Below are 20,673 nucleotides of genomic sequence, written 5' to 3'. Positions count from 1 at the left end.
TCAATTCATCTTTAAATTTCTATGACACTGTTCAATAAGTTGACTAATAACTCTATTGCAAATTTTTAATTTTGAGTCCTTGTTGGCTTTGCTTAATTTTTCAATTAAATTCTGTTGTAAAAGAAAATGACACTGCAGCAATTTGTCAGATGCTAAAAGGTGTAACAGATCTGTCCGTACTGGTTAAAGATATGCAGGTGACATACTGACTTATTGTAGCGTTTGAATGAATCGACCCAACTGTATTTCAAATACCACAACTTCTCTTCCGCTAGACTCATGTTCTTTCCTATAAATGAGTCTCAACTACAACCACAACAAACAAACACTGTCTATCTGTTAACATATGCCCTACAAACAAGATTATTCACACGTAAACAATGTCCTCATTCTGCTACGACGCACAGCGCAGCAGCAAAATGCGCCGACTTCTCTCTCTGTGTTACGTTTAACGGGGTCAGAGGGACATGTCTGGAATGTCTCTCATGACATGCTGTATGTCTGTCTCTATGTCGGTGTGTGTGTGTGTGTCAGAATGTATGAATGCGTGTGCGAGAGGTCAGGAAACCACATGATTGAGTTTCTTATTAAAAGGCAGGCAGTTCTATATTTACTCTGAAGGAGAGCTGGTGGGGTTTGGAGTGGCAGCGGTAATAACATCGACCGCAGTGAGGAGTCCGCGCAACAAGTGATACCAGGTGTTCAGCGGCCGGTCTCTACTTATGCTCGTGGCACGGGAGCGTGTTGACAGCACAACAGAAACGGATAAAAAAATAGCAGATCCTGAATGAGCGCAGGAGTCCGACAGCGTCTTTGCAACGAGGGAATTCACAGATCCTCAGAAGAAAGTAAATCTATCACCGAGAGCCGACTAGAAATAGCACCTCGTGGTTGTTTGCTTTCGCCGTCCTCATACCCTCATGTGTGTCCAGACTCATAATATTCGTAGTGAAGACTTTGAAGGTATTTAATAAAATGGTGTAAGTGTAAGTTATCACTATATTGACATGTACGATTCCAGTGAGAAACATGTTGTCTTCTATTAGTATAGAGACTATTTTTACAGTAGTCAGGAGTATAGAGGACTGATAGAGCTCTTCGTCACATGATGCAACAGTAATCATCTGAAGGTCAATATCAGTAAAACCAAAGAGCTTGTTGGTAGACTACCACAGGAACAGGAGGCCTCCTGTCCTGGTTGTCATCCAGGAAGAGGAAGTGAAGACTCATACGAGTACCGTGGGAAAGCAAAAAATGCAAAGAAGCTGCAAATTCTGCAAATGGATGCTTCACATACGTCTTCAAACCCGGCAGGAAAGAAGATCTAAACAATCGCTGCGGTTTCAAGGTGTCACCAGTTCAGTATCTGACCAGATGTGAGATATGGTCACAATCTCTCCCTCTGTTCCTGAGTTATGGCGTCACAGTGAAGTTGACCTTTGACCTTTTGGATATAAAACTACATCACTTCATCATTTTACCCTATTAGACATTTGTGTGAAACTTTGTCATAATTAGTGAATCAATTCTTGACTTATGGCTAAAAACATGTTTTGTGAGATCACATTAACATTTTCATTATTGATTAATCTGACAATTATTTTCTCAATTGATTAATGATCTGGTCTGTAAAATGTCTGAAAATAGTGGAAAATGATCATCACAATTTCTTGAAGCCCAGTGTGACATCTTTAAATAGTTTGTTTTGACCTGCAAATCATCCAAAACCCAAAAACATCCAGTTTACTATCATATAAGAGATGAAAAAGCTGCAAATCCTCACAATGGAAACTCTGGAGCCAGTGAATGTTTGGAGAATGACCGAAACAATAAATCAATAATCAAAACAGCTGCCAATTAATTTTCTGTCTATCAACTGATTGATTAAACAGCTGATCATTTAAGCTTTGGATGAAAGATTTCTTGAATTTATGAAAACATAAACAAATCAGACTGAACAAATATTTTCAGCAAATTTTCCTTTTAGGCATCAAAGCTGAGGTCTGAATCAAAATCTTACCATATTTGATACCATTGAAGATTGATTTATAATGAAAATTATCATTATTTGCAGCCCCAATTGGATGATTAATTAATTTAATACGTAAAATTAAAATCCTAAGTTTGATCTGATTGACAAGGGGCAGGTGTTCTTCGTGTTTACATTGCAGGTAAACAGTCTCATGTTGTATTATGTTGCATTATGGAAAGTGTAGGAGCTTCACCTGCCTCTGCTTTTCACCATTTCTATTTTAAAACAGTCTCCTGTGAACTTTTAATAAATACTGCAGGTTCAACTGAAACAGCGGGAGATTTGTCCGATTCATTAACGGAAACACTGGGACGTTTAATCTATACGAGCTCATTCAGTAGCTCGCTGTGGATAACAGAGCTAGCTAAATGACTGAAATGTAAATATTTGTACAGAGAAAAATCACTGTACGTAAGCCTCAGGCCAATTTGAAAAAAAAAAAGGCAGAGATGTCCTCACTATTATCTTCCCCCTTCCACCATTATCTTCTTCCTGCTGACAGCAATTTACCAAAACCCCAAAAGCTTTTCAGGCAGTCTGAATAAGCTTGAGGAGGAAAGACATCTAATCTACTCCACCGTTCACCCAGTCAGTATCCTTCTCACGCACACACACACACAGTTTCAGGCAGCTCTGTTTCACACTGAGAGGATTAATGCCAGAGGAAGTTGCATTCAATGATGAGTTCCTTCTCTGTGCACCGAAGCACATCACATCTCTTTCTGCATACAGTTTTCTCCCAATACTCTCTCTTCCCATCCTCGTTATTCATTCAAAACACACAATAATTAAAGCTTTATAAAATGTCAGAAAAGAGGGGAAACTGTTCTCCTTTCCCAGTAGCAGTGGTAGAACGTTACCAAGTACATTTACTCAAGGACTATAAGTACAATTTACATTTGATGCTACTTCATACTTTCACTCCTCTACATTTATTTGGCAGCTTTAGTTCAATAAATGTTCAAAAGTAATTAGAAACATAAAACCAATGAACAATGAATGAACAATGAATGAGTGAGTCTCTGACTTCCAGGCGACCACACATCTGGTTCTGTTTCAGTTGTTCATGTTTTGTATATACCACCTTCAAATGTAGCCACTTGTATTTACTGTAAGCAGTGATGTGGGTGTGAGTAGGAGTGTGTGTGTGTGTGTGTGTGTGTGTGTGTGTGTGTAACAATAATTTTATGTGTGAATGGCTGCGGGTGTAGAGTCAATGTATTACTGTTTGCACTCTGTCCTATTTCCTTTGACAACGACATGAATTTTTAAAATTGTGTTAATCCCAAACTTCACTTATAATCACCAGCAGTTTGTTTCCAAACTGAATTGTTAACAAGACTCCGATTCATGTTTTAATCTTGGAAACAGCTGATCTGACCTACTTCAGCAGCCAAACGCTGACGATAACTACTGTTATTTTTTAATAATGTTGAAAAGGATATTGAGACGTGTGTTTATTAGAAGCAGATGTTCATTACCAAATATAATGACTGTATCCTTTGGTGTAAACTGCCACTAAACAGATGCAACTAGAGGTGAAATGAAAAGTAGATTCATCGATCGACTGAAAAAGAATCATCAAAAACAAATCAATCATTTAAGGAAAATTGCAAAACTGCGTCTGGTTCCATCTTGTCAAAAGATGATTTGCTGCTTTTCTCTGTTCTATATTATTCTAAATTGACAATCTTTGGGGTTTGGACTGTTAGTTGAACAAAAGTAATCCAAAGACTATTTGAAGACGCCACTCTGGGCTTTTGAGTTTTGAAAATAATCATTTGTTGCAGCCCCAAACACAACAGAAAAAAATCTTTGTAAATAACTTTCTGATGTCATGTCATTTTATCTTCTTAATCATTGTCCTTTTATTGAGATTTATGCTGTTGAAAGTCAATCTTCTGCCTCTCACAGCTGCAGTATATGCTCTTAAACTCCCGTCTCTCCTGTCTGGTCATAATTCATTCATGTGATGCCTCTACTAGTACTGCTGGGGAAAAATGCTGAAACAGAATATTGAAGCCAGTTTTCCATTTTAAAAACATGAAAAAATGTATTCCTATAATGCGGCAGATTTTCTTTTGGGACAGAGTATCCCAGAAAACAACCTGCTCTACTTCCTCTGTACCACAACCTGCACTGCAATGAGGCCAAAACATGGAGACGTCTGGTTTCAAACTTAAAATTACACCCACGACGCTGTGTAAGAGAGGCGAATTACAACCGGCCACGTTCAGGGACAAAAACAGTGGAAAAGTCGGTTTCCTTAAGAGCAGAAACACATAGAAGATGAGCTGTTCAATGACAGAGAAATGTGTGATTTAGTTTCTTCAGTTAGTGGAAGAGCGTCAGGCTTGAACTCCAACTGTGAAGCCTCTTAGGTGCTTATATTGTGTGTCATAATTGAGCAAATTAAATTGCACTGAACGGCTTTTACTACCCACTATACCAAGTTATATAAAGACCTATATAAAGATATTGTTGACTTCATTTAATATTAAGTTTAAACATTTATTACTTTCATCAAACATGTTCTGCAAGCTTCATTTCCATTTTGACCGAACATCCTGCTGGTGGGTGAAATGAAACGGTTTGACAAAGAAGAAACAAAGAGGACGAGAGAGTCCGGAGCTGCAGTCTGGATCAGACAGTCATCTGCAGCGATTACAGCCTCAAACTGTTTGTTGTCTGTTATGTCGGCGATCCAAACTGGCTGACAAACTGGTGCCAGGAGCCAAATAAGAATCACCTTGATGCAAAGGTTTAAAAACATATCCATGCCAAGTTTGGTGGCTTTTGTGGAAAAACGCAAAGCTAGCAAACTTTTCTAGTGAGACACTGGACTTCAGTTAAATTTAGGGCTGCGACTCGATTATTTTCTCAACTAATCATTTTGTAAAATGTCAGAAAATGGTGTGAAAATGCCTGTTATAATAATGTCTTGTTTTATCAACAGTCCAACATCTACAGATATTCAGTTTACTATCATGTCTGACACAGAAAAGCTTCAAACCCTCACATCTGAGAAGTTGATATCAGCAAATATTTAGCGTTTTAGCGGCTAAAACGATTATTTGATTATATACAGCTGCTGATTAATTTTCTGTCGATCAATTAATTGTTGCAGCTCTACTTACATTTCAATCCTGTTTTGGAAATTGAGGCTTTTGTAGCTGTTTTAACAGAAGCAAACAGGTTGTAGCTTAAAAGATTTATGTGCTTTCCTTTTCTTTTTGCCACAGTACCCATTTTTTTTGGTGTGTGTGTGTCAAAGTCAAAAAATTCATCCACGATGAAAGAACACACTGTGAAAATCCTGGAACTGTATAACACCGATCTAGTGGGAAACTTCTCCCTGCGTTTGGCCTCCCTCCAGGCTGAACTAGGTCCTGACTAATGGCTCCCTACAGCCAACACATCTTTACTGTCTGAGCTACTGAGCTATTGAAAGCCCGTGTCATCAAACACTCAGGGGACGGGGCTGGACATGAAGAGAAAAATCGGGGCGTGCGTGTGCGGGAGAGTACAAAGAGATGAAGAAACGAGATTTATAAGGCTGAAGAACAATGTGGAAAGGCGATAAACGACAGGAAAAAAAACTCACCGCTATAAGTTACATGATATACTCTGACTCTGGAGACAAACGCTGACTAGACTTTGGTACATTACACGAGTGTCATCGCTGCAGAGATTAAAGTTTTGTTCCCGAAGGAGGTATCAATTTTACAGCTGTGACATTTTCCAAATTACCTCTAACATCAGATAAAATAAACACATTTTGGAAAAAACAAACATGCACATCATTAGCCGCAGCCTTCAACTGCCTGATACTAAAAACGCAGGGTGTGAGGAGTAAATTGTAAAAGAAAGAGTGACTGTTTGATTAAAGATCCCCTCCAATCACATATAAAGACATTTAAAAATACTCTGCTTGGAACTATAATGTGAGTTTGATATGGTTTTACCTCAAAAAAATATAATTATCATGTTAAAAAAAAACATGGAAATTGAATCTACCTGAAAGGGAACGATCTCTGTGCCCAAATGAAATGTGGAATTGTGGTAAAAGAGGTATTAAACCTCTTTGTTTTTGTAGATGCAAAAACATTTACGGACTCGATCTGGACCTGCTTCAGGTTTGCACCTACATTACAAGAGCAGCCCCTTCTATAAAACCTACATCTCACAGTCTAGAAACTACACTTCACATTTAGGTTCAGGGCTGAATAAATCTTCCGAAAAAAAAAAGTTGAAGGTGGAACACTTACTGCCTGGGGCTTGGTCGTCCTGGTCATCTGGGAAGAGATCATCCAGAGTCTCTTTACTGGAGTCAGAGTCCTTCTCCTCCTGTCAGAGAGAGGGGGAGGGTAGAAGAGGAGGAGGGAGAGAGAGAGAGACAAAGATAGAGGACAAAACCAAAAGGAGAGGAGGAGGGGAGGAGGGGGAGGTTAGGAATGAGATGATTGAATGTTTTTGTAACTCATTCTATATATGTGCTGATGCAGTCCTTCTGAAGCTAAGAATATTTCAAAGTACTTAAACTACATGAGATTGTTTCTGTTGATAACTTTCGGTCGTCTCTGCTGCTGATAAGAACGTTCGTTATTTAAAAGCCAAACAAGCAGAAATGAGCGGCGGGGAAGACAAGGCAGGAAATAAAACTCTTTCACTGGTATGAAGGCTCTTCCTCAGGCAGCAATGGCAGCTACATATTAAAACAATGCTGAGAATCCTGGAGAATAAAAAAAAAAGCAGAGCACCTAGCGACTAGAGCATTTAGAGCTCACGCAGACACAAATAAACTGAAAAAAAATGAATGTTCATCAATGTCTGATGAAGCCTAGCTAGAGTCCGTTAACCACAGACACATTTTTTTTCCATTTTTTGACTTATGGGTGGTTCGGATCCAGGATTTTTTCAAAGGATTTTTAACGTTACAAATCAGGTCAAGACTGTTGCCAATTTCTGAAGAACTGCCGCACTTCTTGAATAAAAACAAAACAAACCTTTTGACATAAAGTATTCTATTATCAACTTTATTATCGTGTAGCCTTTGTACAGGTGTGTACTCTCCAAATACTTTCTTGTTTGCAAATGTGACGGGAGAGTGAGCAGATTACTACTCCAAACAAAAGCTTCACCAGCTGATTTTAATGCTTATCAGTAGACTCCACCGAGTGTTGGAATAATAACATACTTTCACCAGTGACACGTGGCCATTGCTGCAGACAGTAATGCTATTCTAACAAGTTGAATGGATACATCATTCTCGCAAAGAATCATGGGATTCCCATTCATTCGTGCAGATTACACATCAAATACTCTACTTTCTGAATGTCACGAAGGGTTTTTCATTTGTCTCCTGTTCCTGGAGTTTCTTTTCTTTTGAATCTCACTTCATAAGATGTTTGAGATAACAGATTCTAAAGAAGACCTGAGGACTCACAGAGGGGGACAGGTCTTCATCGTACTTCTTCAGCTGGTTCATGAACTCCAGGTGCTTCTTCTCCTCCTCCAGCTGGGCCACGCTTTGTTCGCTCTTCTGCAGTTTCTGCTGTGTCCCGGCCAGCTCGTCCCTCAGCCACTGGTTCTCCTGGCACAGCCGGCGTACCTGAGCCCGCAGCTTCTGCTTCTCCGACTCCACCGAGCTCAGGTGGCTCGACAGCGCCATCATCACCTGGACGAGGAACAAGTTTGAAAATACAAATCAGATCGCAGTCATTGGAGTGAATGTTTAGGATAAATTCAGGCATCTCGAACTACTACTCTTGATCCGTAATGTGAACACAAATCAGGATAGATAGCAATCATACTCCTTTGTATCTACAGTTCAGTCTAATTCCTGGACATTTTATCTGTTTCAACAACCTTGAGCTAAGTGGAAGACTGACTGGGCTCTTCTGAAAATACATTTATAACAAAACATTTCAATTCCTGTGATATTCAAGAGTATCTGAATATTTTTAAATAGCATAATAGCAGAATGTATGATACATGACGGACTGTATTGTTACAAATTTCTCCAGCATTTTAATACTAATGGATATAGTCACAGATTCAGCGGCAGCATCATTTGTAGAATAGTGTACTAAAGTACTCCAACAATGTGCACACTAATGATGCTCTGAGGCACTTTGGGTAAAAGCATGAAAGGCTGGGAGGGTGTAATTGAACAAAAAGTTGAAGGCACAGAGACATTAGTGATGTCGGAGGAGGGAAATCATGCAGAAAAATATGAATCACACTGTACTTTACCACAACTGCAAACTATCCAAAAAGCTGGAGGTGGATATTAGAGTCTGAATGGTGTACGTGAAGTGTATTTTAATTTGTTAGACAAAGTCTGCTGCAAGGAGACGAGGATGAAGATGAGGAGCTTACGCACCAACGATGACTCATCGGTGACTCACAGGCTGATGTTTGCCTTAACTGAACAATGACACAATCAATTTTAGTTTTGGGACTTTCTCTGCAAATCTGCATTTTTTAAAAAAGTTTTGTTTCTGAGCTTCTTTCTTAGTTTTTGTTCTCTTTGTTTGGGAGAAAGTATTCGGAGCATATAGATTTCAGAAGACTGTATGTGTTGAAGGTGAAAATTATGAATTGAGAAAGAGACAAGAAAGGCAACACGGTGTATAAACTTACAAAGATAATAATCTTCTCCACTTTGTAATTTGTCTTTATGCTTTGTTGTTCTGTTAATATGTTGATAACAATGAGAAAAATGGCCGTCAAGTAAAGCGCAATCTACACCAGCAGCATTTTTTGAAGTCTGTCACTCGTCGGTCTCACAGAACAGATTCTGCTTTTGCTTTCACATATGAATCCAAACCTGTGACCCTCCTCATGGAGCCCACTTGGCAACTATCTCTGTCTATTGAACGTCTGATATGAGTCAGCCGAGTGAAAGCTGTTGGTCTGCCAGCTGACGTATCTCATCTGCTGTGAATGTGGGTTAATAGTCTGTGATAAAACGGTGAGCTGTACCAGGATATACGACAGATACAACCTGTTTTCTGGCCATGTAGAAAAGTAAAGTTTTCCTCCACATCATTTTTACTGGATGAGTCACAAATGCTTAAAACTAAACATCTCTCTAACATCCTGGGATTGTCAGCGGTGAAAATCAAAATAAATGCATGCAGGAAAATACACATCTTTAGACAAGGAAAAGTGGTTCAATTCTGTGCTGAAACTCTTCCTAACAACTTCCTGCTCTCATAATATATGAGAACATTCAGGCTGCATCACCGACACAAACGCCAGATATTTCTGTTGGTAATGATTCACCATCGGTCGACAGACGTACCTGCGCTTCGCTGAGCCCGAGCTCCAGCATCTCCAGGGACTTGCGGATCATGTGGGACTTCTCCTCCACCAGGACGCCCTCCTCGTCCTGCTTCAGGCAGCGCAGCGTGCCCAGCAGGCCCTCCAGGATGGAGTGGTGCTCCTGCTTCAGGGCCTCCAGCCCCTGGATCACCTGTTTGGTCCGGGAGATGATCTCATCCTGGGACAGCTTCTCCCCGGGATCCTCCTCCTCCTTCACGCACACCATGGTGGACATGTCCTCACGCATCCTGCGGGTTTTAAGACCGTGGGAGGGAAAAGTTAAACATCATGAAGACGCATTAATCATTTTAACAGCGGCTTCGGTTGTTTTATGCAGCATGTCCCCTGATGTCCTGGAGATCAGACAAATCAAACTGAGAAAATTAAATGTCAAAACATTGTATGAATTTATATAACGCAGTAGAGAGGCTGGATGAAATCAATCTGACTTGGACGTCCTCATAAAACATTAAACTCTGATTAAAGCAGGACAGAAAATAATAACTTTCTAAATCGTTATAACAACAAGGAAACTAAAAGCAGCTTGTTTTCTGACTGAACTGAGTCCTGTAACTTCTAGACTTTTCATCATAACAGAACGATCGATAACATTAAATCCAAAAAGGTTGTGAAATTAACACTTTCTACTGTAAAACTACAAAAGTTCAGAGCCAGGAGACTGAGGTTCACCAGAAACATGCGACGTATTGATCGATGATCATTACCGGGGCGACCACATAACCTTCAGATGCTTCATTGGAAGTTGAATCATTCTGACCTTTTCTGGTCTCGCGGCAGCTACAGAGCTTTTTACAGCCCTGCCAGGGTTTCATCTCCCTTTACAATCAATACTCAGCTCAGAGGGAGAAACAACATTGGCTTAAACAAAAGGTTAGACAGTCGGTGTGTGTGACTGGTTCAGGTGTTTGGGGGGGGGGGGGGTTCAGGTTGGGAGAGAATTAATAAGAAATGTTCGTGCCTCCTCTCCCCCGACTACACTCGAGGTGCCTTTGAGCGAGTTGAACGAAGCACCTGCTCTTCTGGGAAAAACTCAGCACCAAGAAAAAGCTGCATAAACAAAGGCTATAAGCGTATCGTACCGTTTCTGTTTGAAGTGTGCTAAAAAAAAAAAACTGAGGAGTCATCTTTTAAGATGTTTAGAAAAAAAAAAAAAGCTGTGAAGAAAAGTTAAACCGCGGACGTTAAACCTGCCGCCTGCTGACAGTTCAAATCCAGATTTGAGGTTTGTGGGCCGCGTGTGGTTTACAGATAACGACGAGAGGAAAACTGTGAAAGGAGAAGCTACAAAGTAAACACACACACACATTTTAGATTACATGATGAGTGGCTGACACTATTCTGCCTTAATATGATCTTTATAAGCAAAATATCATTGTGTTGCATCTTTCATATGAATTTAAAAGTCAGGATTGAACAGCTTTACCTGTATTTAGTCGGTGTTACACAACAAATATTACCTATTAAGGACATTTTTTAAAAGTCTGGTATAAACTAGAGCATTGGTGTAATGCTAGCAGTACAATTTTAGCATTTATGCAAATTTATCAATTCACCACTGCAGTTATTGAATACAGTCAAGTAATAATGCCCCTTACAGCGTCTCCCATAATAATCAGCTTCTTAGTGCTGCCATAATGCAGTCGTAGCACATAATCACATCCTGAATCAGCTTTGTTAAGAAAGTCTCCTGTTAGCTGCAGCAGGTAAAACAGATGCCATTATCACATATTAGCACGACTCTGTGAGTTACCATCTGTACTTATGACATTGGCCCTCGACACGCTCCCCACGCGCTCCTCTCTGCTCTGTCCCCACTTTCTTTGCTTTGTATTCCTCACACACACACACACACACACACACACACACACACACACGCTCACACTTAAGAGGATTATGATTGAGCGCTTCGGCAGCACTTGTAGCGAGCTGCCTAATAAATCTCTGCAAGCACACCGAGCTGAACCTGCAAACGCTGTCGACTGAGCAGAAGACACTGAGGTTACTGTATGTTTTACTGCATGTTTCTGTGATAAATACAGAAATCAAACCACTCTTAGATGTGGCTGATCTGACATTAATCTTATCATTGATGTTTTAATGATACAACCTCGAATCAGTTTGCCTACTTTAGTGTAAAAGCTGCTGTGGTATCAGCTGAACTGCCTCAGATTTCACATTTCAGTTCAAGTGTAAAAGAGAAAAAAAAAAAACAATAGCTGAAGATGGCCTTGAGCAGGCGAGGCAGACGGAGGAAGGGCTATAGCCCTGATCGCTCCATGTGACTCAGCAACCGGCCTGCAGCCTATCAGCTGACAGCAGAGCAGGAAGCTGACGCTGCTGCGTGCAGGAGATGGAAAACAGCAGCTCCAGGTGAGCTGAGCTGAGCAGCCAAGAGGAATTTAGAATGACATGAACTTTGACTGATCTGCAAACTGCATTTTCTCAAAAGGATTTCAAAATGTATTTTAGGCAAACTGATAAAGCAAAAATGATTCATTTTTCTTCTAAAAATGTTTTGATTTTTTTCATTATAAATTACCCGGCTGATTATGTTCTCACTTTAACTGATTAATCTTTTGGTCTACAAAACAGAAAATAGTGAAAAATGCCCACCGCAATGTCCTGAAGCCCAAGATGCAGTCTTTATATTGCTGCTGGTAAAGTAAAGATGTTCAGTTTGTTATTAAATAAGACAAAGAAAAGCAGCAAATCCTCCCAACTGAGAATCTGGAACTACAATACATACCTTTATACATCTATTGATCAACTGACTAATCATTTAAGGTCTAAAAAGAACACTTATTTAGACAATACATATTATTAAGTAGCTAACAGTAATACTACAAGAGTTAACAACAAATCATGTCATCTGAAAATTTCAACAGGCATCACTTAAATACCTTTAAATGTCACATTTAGCAGGTGATCATCAATGAGAGCTTTTAATTATGTCGTAGAGAAAAGATGAGTTGCATCAGTAGTAAAAGAGGCTGTGGCCAGTTATCGGTCAGTCAAGGAAAATGCACATCAGGTGAGTTTACACCTGTGTTTCCTTTACAATCCATTCATCCACCAGTCAATACGTGACAGCTCGATCAGGTGAACGACTTTTCCTTCAAGCTTGAAATAAAAGCCGTTCTTACACCGCGGAACCTGAAACGGATCCTTGAAGGACCCGAGTATCAATCTAAAAAATCCCCATTTCATACCGCAACAAAGCAGAACAAGGTCAAACATCAGCGAACTGCAGAGAACAAGACAACAACTATCACTGCGGGCTGTGTGATACTGAAGTGAAAGTAATAGCACGAGACTTTTTTCCTGTGCTGATCTAACGGTCTTTTATTTCTGGCATCAGATGAGTCTCAGAGCACTAAGCACCACGGGGAGAAGCAGTGAAAACTATTTCTGATGTTAACTTTTTGAAATGTAAATAGTTGGCTTGAAGCTGAGCGTCTGGGGACACTGCAGCTCTTTATATAAGCGGGTCATGGTTGTCGTATAAGGCCATGGGGAGACTGGAGACAAACGTGGTGGTGTTGGGTATATGGGTGGGGGTGAGGCGGAGGGGATTTTTTGGGGGTGGTTGGGACAAGTGAGGAAGAGGAGGAGGAACAGTAAGTACTTGCTCTGGGCTTCATGCGTGAGGATGAAGCCGGCAGCAGGAAGAGCAGCGCTGCGAAGAACAATCTTAGTGATGTGTGGGCTGATAGTGTAGTCGCTGGTGATAAGAACTATGATTCATATTTAAAGAGAAAGAGACAAGTGGCGCAATACTACGAGTTTAATCTGCTGGACAGATTTTAATCTTAAATCATTTGTTTGGTTTGTTCTGTCATGAAACAATGAAACAAACCTCTGCTAACAAGAAAGTGAAGCTAGTTTTTCTGGCATGAATAGATCATGAACTGAGTAGGATAGTTCAAGGTGATTTTCTATATATTTTTCTTATTGTCAACAATTCTCATGTGCAGAGCCAAACTAAGCACTGTTACTAACAACCAGGGTGGGAAATTAGCACCAGCCACCAGCCAAATGCTCGTAAAATATGAAAAATAATGATTTACTACTGAGTGTCTGCTGAATTTGAACATTTATGTGTCAGTAGCTGATGTTCACATTTTAAAAAGTTCATCCTAAGCCTGATCTATCTTATTCCTCTGTGTTGTAGAGCTCCACTGTTGTCCAAGAACTATTAAAAACACATCAATGAGCCACACTGCTGCACTGGGTGACATGTTTTTCCATCCCTGAAGACAGTGGTTACCGTAGTTTGTTTACCAGGAATAAAGATAAAAACGTGTTTACTTTAAAAAAGTTTAACACTGTGAAATGATGAGAGAAGTGTATTGTTGATTGATAATGTTGATTTTAAATGCTGCCGGTCCCTGACTGTGTGATTCCCACAAAACAGTCAGTCTTACTCAACCATCAAGCCGTTACTTATGTGTCATCATGTGATGACATCAGCTGTTAGCTTCAGAGACCAAGACAAAGGTTAATACATCAAGCAGTCATGAGCCATCACATTATACGGCTGAAACACAGGAAGTGACGAGTATGATTGGTATTACTATTGAACAGATTTGGTTCTGTGTATCTGGTTGACAGCGGGACCTACAGACAGCTGAACACTGAAAACATCTTAAATGAACCCAGGAAACCAGCACAGCTGTGGAACTTTGTGTTAATTCATTTGCTGCATCCTGCCGTGTTAAACGACGTGTCATCTCATGAAATGAGTCGCAGGCTCACTTCTGTTAAGACCTCACATGACAAGGGCACCAATGATCTTTTATTTCCATGAGCGGGCCTTGGGCGAGAGATTAAATTTATCATTTGAATCGCTGAAGTAGTTTAAGATCCACACAGACAGCAGCGGTGGCTCTGCTCCTGACTGCAGCATCCCCAAGGCTGAAAGATACCAAAGTTATTTCTTATACAGACACTGACTTTGATACAGAACTTAGTAAAGGCTTTAAGACTACGTTACCAAACTTAGAGATGGCAGACTGTACGACAGGGGTCAGTATATTCATCATTGTTCAATGGGGGGGGGCACTGTTTCACTGTTTTATTTCTAGTAATTAATTTATAACTGATAGATGAAACTGTTTCTTTTAGGACTGTATCCAACAGCAAATTTCACTTTTTTCCTTTAGTAAGTGAGGATGACTCGTATGTGAAACTGTTTCCTCTGTGTTGCTCTAACAGACTACAGATGTGATAGTAGTATCTACTCATAGTTTAATTGTGAAAAATAACAAAAGTTTTCATGTAAACTATGAAAGTGAAAAGTCCAGCTTTTCTTCAGGGGCCAAATGTTTTTGCTGGAGGGCTAGATTTGACCCACAGACCGTTGTTTGCCCACCACTGCTGTATGAGATCCTACTGACTTTCACATTAGGCTGCTTAGTATTTCTTTGCCTCTCTATCAGACAGTCCTCATAACTGTCTAGATAGATATAGATAAATCAATAGGTTGAACAACAGAGAATTAATTGGCAACTATTTTGGTGATCAATTAGATATTACAGTCACTTTTCACGCAAGAAAGCCAAACATTCTCTGATTTTAACCTCTCGAATGTTAGGATTTGCTGCTTTTCTGTCTGGTAAACTGAATTTTGCTTCTGGAGTAACGGTCTGATAAAACAAGGATGCCACCTTGGGATTAATCAAGAAATTAATCAGCAGTGGCAGCTCCAGCATCATTTCACACTGTTCAGCATAACCCAGAACCGGTGATTAAATATGTGTCATCACCGCCGTCTCAACCATGAGTCACGATGAACATAAATTCAGAAAATATGTTTAAAAAAATGTGCCAATTTTCACAAACTGGAGCAAGAATAGTAACCTACAGGCGACGGTGCTCCGATGTGTTGCTTATTTTACTAACACCCCCCCAAAAAACCCCAGATAATTGGACAGCAGCTCGGCAACAGTCACTTAGGATTGAAAGTGAAAAAATTGCACGTCAATGCCATCTTCTAGTCTAAATTTCTCATATTCAGAGCGGCATGCAGATCTTGTGCAGTTACAGTTCATGAATATATAATAGAGTCCACCGTTTATAGCATGTTTTGCACTAAATGTAAAGCTCTTATCCCTACATCAGCGTTTATATTCTGATGCTACAACTCTTATAAATTATTGAGAATGTGCACTCAGTTGCCAGGTATTTAAGTCTAATACAATTAAATACAATATCCATGTAATAACACCTATAATCAAGAGGGTTATAATGTTTGTATAATGTTGTACAGGCCTTTTGGCAACAGTTTGCTACTCATGTTTTCAGCTTCAATGAGGAGCAAGAACAGTTCCTTTCATTGTAAGTTTTTATGTTTTACATCCACAAATGCAAATGTTCTGAATCCCTGCCTAGTTTGCTGCCTTTCCTTGCAGAAATTAAAAGCCTCTTATAGTCTTTAAGCCATATGAAGAACCACAAAAGTGCCTCATTACTGTCTCAACACTCACTTATGTAAACATGTAATCTTTATTTGCTTATTGTCTTCATTTCTCTTGTTGTTGTTTTTATTCCTGTGCCTTTTACGTTGTTCTATGTCCTTTATATGGATTTGTTCGACTGTTTGTTTTGTGTGATGGGTTTCCTGTATTCATGTGTTATTTGCATGTGTTGTGTTTTGTTTATTATAATGTTAGCATGCATCGTGGTTTACTTGCATGCTGGTTTTAAATGCCTCACCTGCAAAAGCATATCTTGGTGCTTCTAAATCTTTAACCTGCAGCATTATACAATAAAAATCTGCTGCTACAGCATAACACCATACTAAGCATTTCCCACTAGCAGAAAGAGCTCTATCAGGTTGACACACAAACCCTCCGGGATGTCAGAGCCAACAACAGGCTGTCCCAGGGGGAGCAGAGGGGTGTTAGCCTGGAGGAGGAGCCCTGCAGGTTGTCATGAGCACTCCTTAGGGTGGATTAAATATTAAAAGACTGCAGGGCAGGGCAAACAAAACTCCCAGGAATACTTGTGTGTGTGCATTCTTGAGATTTCTGTCAAGCAGTGCAGACGCAGGGATTTGAGTATTTGCATGTCTCATAAATCTCATATGTTCATACTTAAAACACCTCTCGGTCCTTTTTTGGGGGGGGGTGGTGGTGGGGGGGTTCAAATCCCAGCTGTGAGTCCCCACACTGGGATCCACTGTCCCTCTGAAGCTGTCTGCTTAACACAGGCAGCTTTCACAGCCTTCTCACCCCGCTTTGAATATTAATGAAAAGGACACACAACACAACTAACCATCACATGACAAATTTCAAGATCAGGGCTTCATCGTGCTGCAGTGGCCAGACAAGTGCATCTTTCCACCGGTTCACGAACATGTTTTCAGTCCCTTATAGTTCCTGGTGCTTTGTCCAAGCTATCTCGCTTTACAAACGGATTAACCTGAAGAACCGGTTAGCCAGTACTTTCCTGTCACACGAACTAACCGTTGCGCTAACTCCGAGCTAGCAGACAGTGACAGTTAATGTGCTTATTACGGCGTCTAATTCCTGCTATCAACGTAAACACCAACCACACAAGGCGGTAATTGTTTGTTTTTTTTAAAAAACATGGGTGTACAAATAATTCAACATTAATGATTCAAAGATTTTCAATTTGATAAAATGACATTTGAGTATGACATGATACAACGTGATAATGTCTAAAAAAAGTGGTTAACAAGCTAATGAGACCATTCCAAGAAATACACGGAGCCGCTCTTACCGTTCTCTAGGACATCCGTTGCCGATGTATCGCTCGGTTTTCTCGCCTCTTTACTCTCTAAATCACGTTTTTATGAGATGGATGTGTTCCTCCTTTAAGCGACAACGTGTGCCGATAACCGTAAAAATGCAGCAGTTACGTGGGCGCTGATAAAAAAAAAAAAATAAAATTTCCAAACTGTCCCCCCCGGGTAGTTAGTTAGATAGTTAGGACGCTGGGCTTCACCGCATCAACCGCCGTTAATGATGACCAGCTAGCTCCATAGCTTAACTGTCAAAACACTGGCTTTAGTCGGAGCCGTTTAGGAAAAGCCTGCTCTCCTTCGCTTCCATGGCGGGAGCAGCGTCCGTGAAACTAACTCGAAAGCGGCTTCATGAGGCTGGAGAGAAAATAAGTTGACTAGTAGCCCATGAAGATGACAGCTCCCCCCGGTCCGCTGGCTCGCTGGCTGGCTGGCTGGCTGGCTGACTGGCCGACTGCGCGGTGCGTGAAAATGGCGTTACCCGGCGCCCTCCACCTCTCCCCCGGTAATGATGTCATCCCTGCCCGGATTAAAGGGGAAGCTGCGGGGCGAGCTGAGCACTGAGCAGCCTGATTTATTTAATGCAACGCTGCTTGAAGACAGAAAACAAGAAGTACTGGCAATGCTTGTGTACATTTCTGATTAAAGGATTGCTTCACAATTTTTCAAGTCTGTCTATAAATAACAGTCAGGAGCCCAAATGAACATTAAAATAGGTTTTCTTGCCATAATAATTCCTCCAGTTGACCATTAGAGGATCCCTTCATTATGTACTTACAATGTAAGTGATGGGGGACAAAATCCACAGTGTATAAATCTGTGTAAAAATGTATTTAAAAGTTTATCTGAAGCTAATATGAAGCTTCAGCGTCCAAATGAGTCAAATCAAGTAGATATCTTTCAACTTTACAGTATTTTTAGTGCCCAAGTGCCTCTTTTTGTTACTATACTTCCACTGCAGCTCAACAGGGAAACACAAAGAGGGAATTTGATGCTATAAAGACTGTAAATGATATGACTAACTGAGACAACTGAAGCCTCATATAAGCTTCACATCAACAATTAAATGTATTTTTGCACTAAATGACTGTGTGGACACACTGTGGATTTTGGCCTCTATCACTTACATTGATAGGTTAACAGTTTTCAAGTCTGTCTTTAAAAGTTTATATGAAGCTTATATGAGGCTTCAGCAGTCTGAGTTGATCATATCAAGTGTATATCTGCCACATTTACAGTCCTTTTTAGTACCTTTGCGTCTTTTGTGCTTCCCTGTTGAGCTGAAAGAAGTGTTCAGATTCTTTACTAAAGTAAAAGTACCAACACAGCAATGTTAAAGTCCTGCATGAAAAATGCTACAGTATAAGTACATAAGTATTATGAGCTTGATGTAGTTAAAGTATTGCAGTAAAAGTAGTGGTTTGGTCCCTCTGACTGATATATTATTATATATGACATGATTAATGGGAGAGGAAAGAAGAAAAAACAAAGTTCTGATACACAAATCTGTTTTCAGTTTGTGGACTTTTTCCTCTCATCTGAAACCATGTGAGAAGTTTAGAGGGAAAAATCACTATTTGGTGGAGCTGTTAACAACTCATAGACATGTGAAATGTGACCCCGACTACACATTGCTTTTTGTAAGACGTCAAAAGCCAAAAAGGTTGGAAACCACTGGTTTAATCTTTAACAATGTGTTGTATTTTAAAAGCTTGTTATATTATCCATTGTGTCAAATCTTCATCTGAAAAGTAACTAAAGCTGTTAAATAAATGTAGTGGAGTAGAAAGTATAATATTTCCCTCTGAAATGTAATGGAGTGGAAGTATAAAGTAGCATCAAATAGAAATACTCAAGTAAAGTACAAGTACCTCAAAATTGTATTTAAGTACAGTACTTAAGTACATGCATTTAGTTACTTTCCACCACTGAACAAATCTCAATGAACTGATCTGCTAACAAGTATTGTGTGTGTGTATCAAAGTCTTGACTTTATAACTACATGGTACATTGTAAATAGCCCCAGAGCAGTTGCCTGTTTTGCCTGGTTAGTAATACTTCAATATAAAAGAGCTGAAAAGCAATTTGGGTGCCGCTTTCTAATAAAGCACCCTTCACAAAGGCTTTATAAGTTGTGACTAATGGCTTTAATGATGGTTAATAAATCAAAACCAGAGACAGGTTTATTGCCAAGTAGGTTTGCACCAACAAGAAATCAGCCTCAGTGTTGCATCACAGTCAAAAAATAGAAAGTAAGAGAAACTTCAACAGACAGTTGATCATAAATAAAACAAATACAATTTTACAATAAACATATTTAGTAAAACATATATTTTAAGTGAGTGAAAATAGCTGTTAGAGTTTAAAAACATACTGTACAAGATATTGGCTGAGAATTTGCTAATGTATTAACAGTATAAACAGTAGATGTAATGTATAAATGTAATGATACAAAGAATTACATTAGTGTAATGCAACATGTTGGATGTGATGGTTCACAGATGTGCACATGATGACATTCTTACGTTACTATAACATGTGGTGTGTCTGGGTGTCAGTGGGGGTCCTGAGCCTTGTTGAGCTGCAGCTGGGGAAATCATCAACTTCATGCTTTATTGATTAATTATAAGCCAAACCTAAGAACAACTTTTGGTTAGACTGACAACCCAACATTTGTTCTTATTAATGGGTTATTATAATGAATCTACACTATATTAGTAAATGATTTATAAACCAGAAATAAAGCCAGTACTTACAGCCTATTAGTTCTTCATAAAGGGTATTATTAGACAGTAGTACCACATTTTATTTGTGGTGCTCAAAGCAAACACAAGTACATTACAAAACTGAACAGCAATGTCAGTGTTGCTGTTTCTGATTAACCACAGAACTCACTGAGAGCAGATTTCACTAAGAACTAAAGTATCCTCTGAAAAATTATGAATCTGAACTGGACTAAGTTCAAATTTATTTATTGGTGACTTAACTGACTTAACTTTTCAACAGTGAAGAAAGTATTTTGGTGTTTTTTCTCTTTTGTGTTGCATAGCAACTGAGCAACACTCGCGTTGGGAGAGATTTGTCACCAATGTGGCAGACATGTTGGTTTCTCCATCGTTAATTGCCTCAACAGGCGAGAATGAAATGCAGAACCAAGACGTTTTTTGAGAAGTTATACTTCTGCAAAGTTTTGGTGGTTGTTGTAGCTGAAGGGGTTTTGTCATCCCCAGCTGCCTTGCTTTTATAAGGGACCCTAGAGTCCTCACATCCCCTTCACCCAATGTGTCACAGTGCATGAATTTGCAGAGAATCACACAAGAAAACATTTGTTCAAAAACATCCAAAATATTAACTGAATCAGTTTTCCAGTCCATCAAGCAAATGTGGATAACTCAGTAGAAGAAAAAGTCATCCAGAAAGATGTGATGAAGCAGTCACAGCTAGAAAAAATAACATTTTCACTGAGAGGGAATATTTATAGATTCTATTAGATTTGACAACCTTTCATAGACTATTTTAATAAGAC

At 39.6% G+C, this 20,673-nt stretch overlaps 1 protein-coding gene across 4 annotated transcripts in view; it reads right to left on the bottom strand.

The window, feature by feature from the left end:
• Positions 1-17,667, bottom strand: part of klc1a (kinesin light chain 1a) — a 58,176-nt gene extending 40,509 nt beyond the window's left edge. For 2 of the 4 annotated variants that reach the window (XM_067615306.1, XM_067615307.1), the window contains exons 1-4: positions 17,126-17,665; positions 9,342-9,609; positions 7,479-7,709; positions 6,301-6,379 (exon numbers count right to left, since the gene is read on the bottom strand). In XM_067615306.1, coding sequence (XP_067471407.1) covers positions 6,301-6,379; positions 7,479-7,709; positions 9,342-9,608 — 577 coding nt within the window. In that variant the 5' untranslated portion in view covers position 9,609; positions 17,126-17,665. Of the gene's footprint in view, positions 1-6,300; positions 6,380-7,478; positions 7,710-9,341; positions 9,610-17,125 lie in introns of all 4 variants that reach the window. The other 2 variants (XM_067615305.1, XM_067615304.1) reach the window with 2 other exon arrangements.
• Positions 17,668-20,673: the final 3,006 nt, after the last annotated feature.

This window comes from Thunnus thynnus, chromosome 16 (genome assembly GCF_963924715.1).
Source record: "Thunnus thynnus chromosome 16, fThuThy2.1, whole genome shotgun sequence".
Classification (NCBI taxonomy): Eukaryota; Metazoa; Chordata; class Actinopteri; order Scombriformes; family Scombridae; genus Thunnus; species Thunnus thynnus.
Note: the sequence above shows the minus strand (reverse complement) of the source record. Positions and strands in the feature narration are given on the sequence as shown.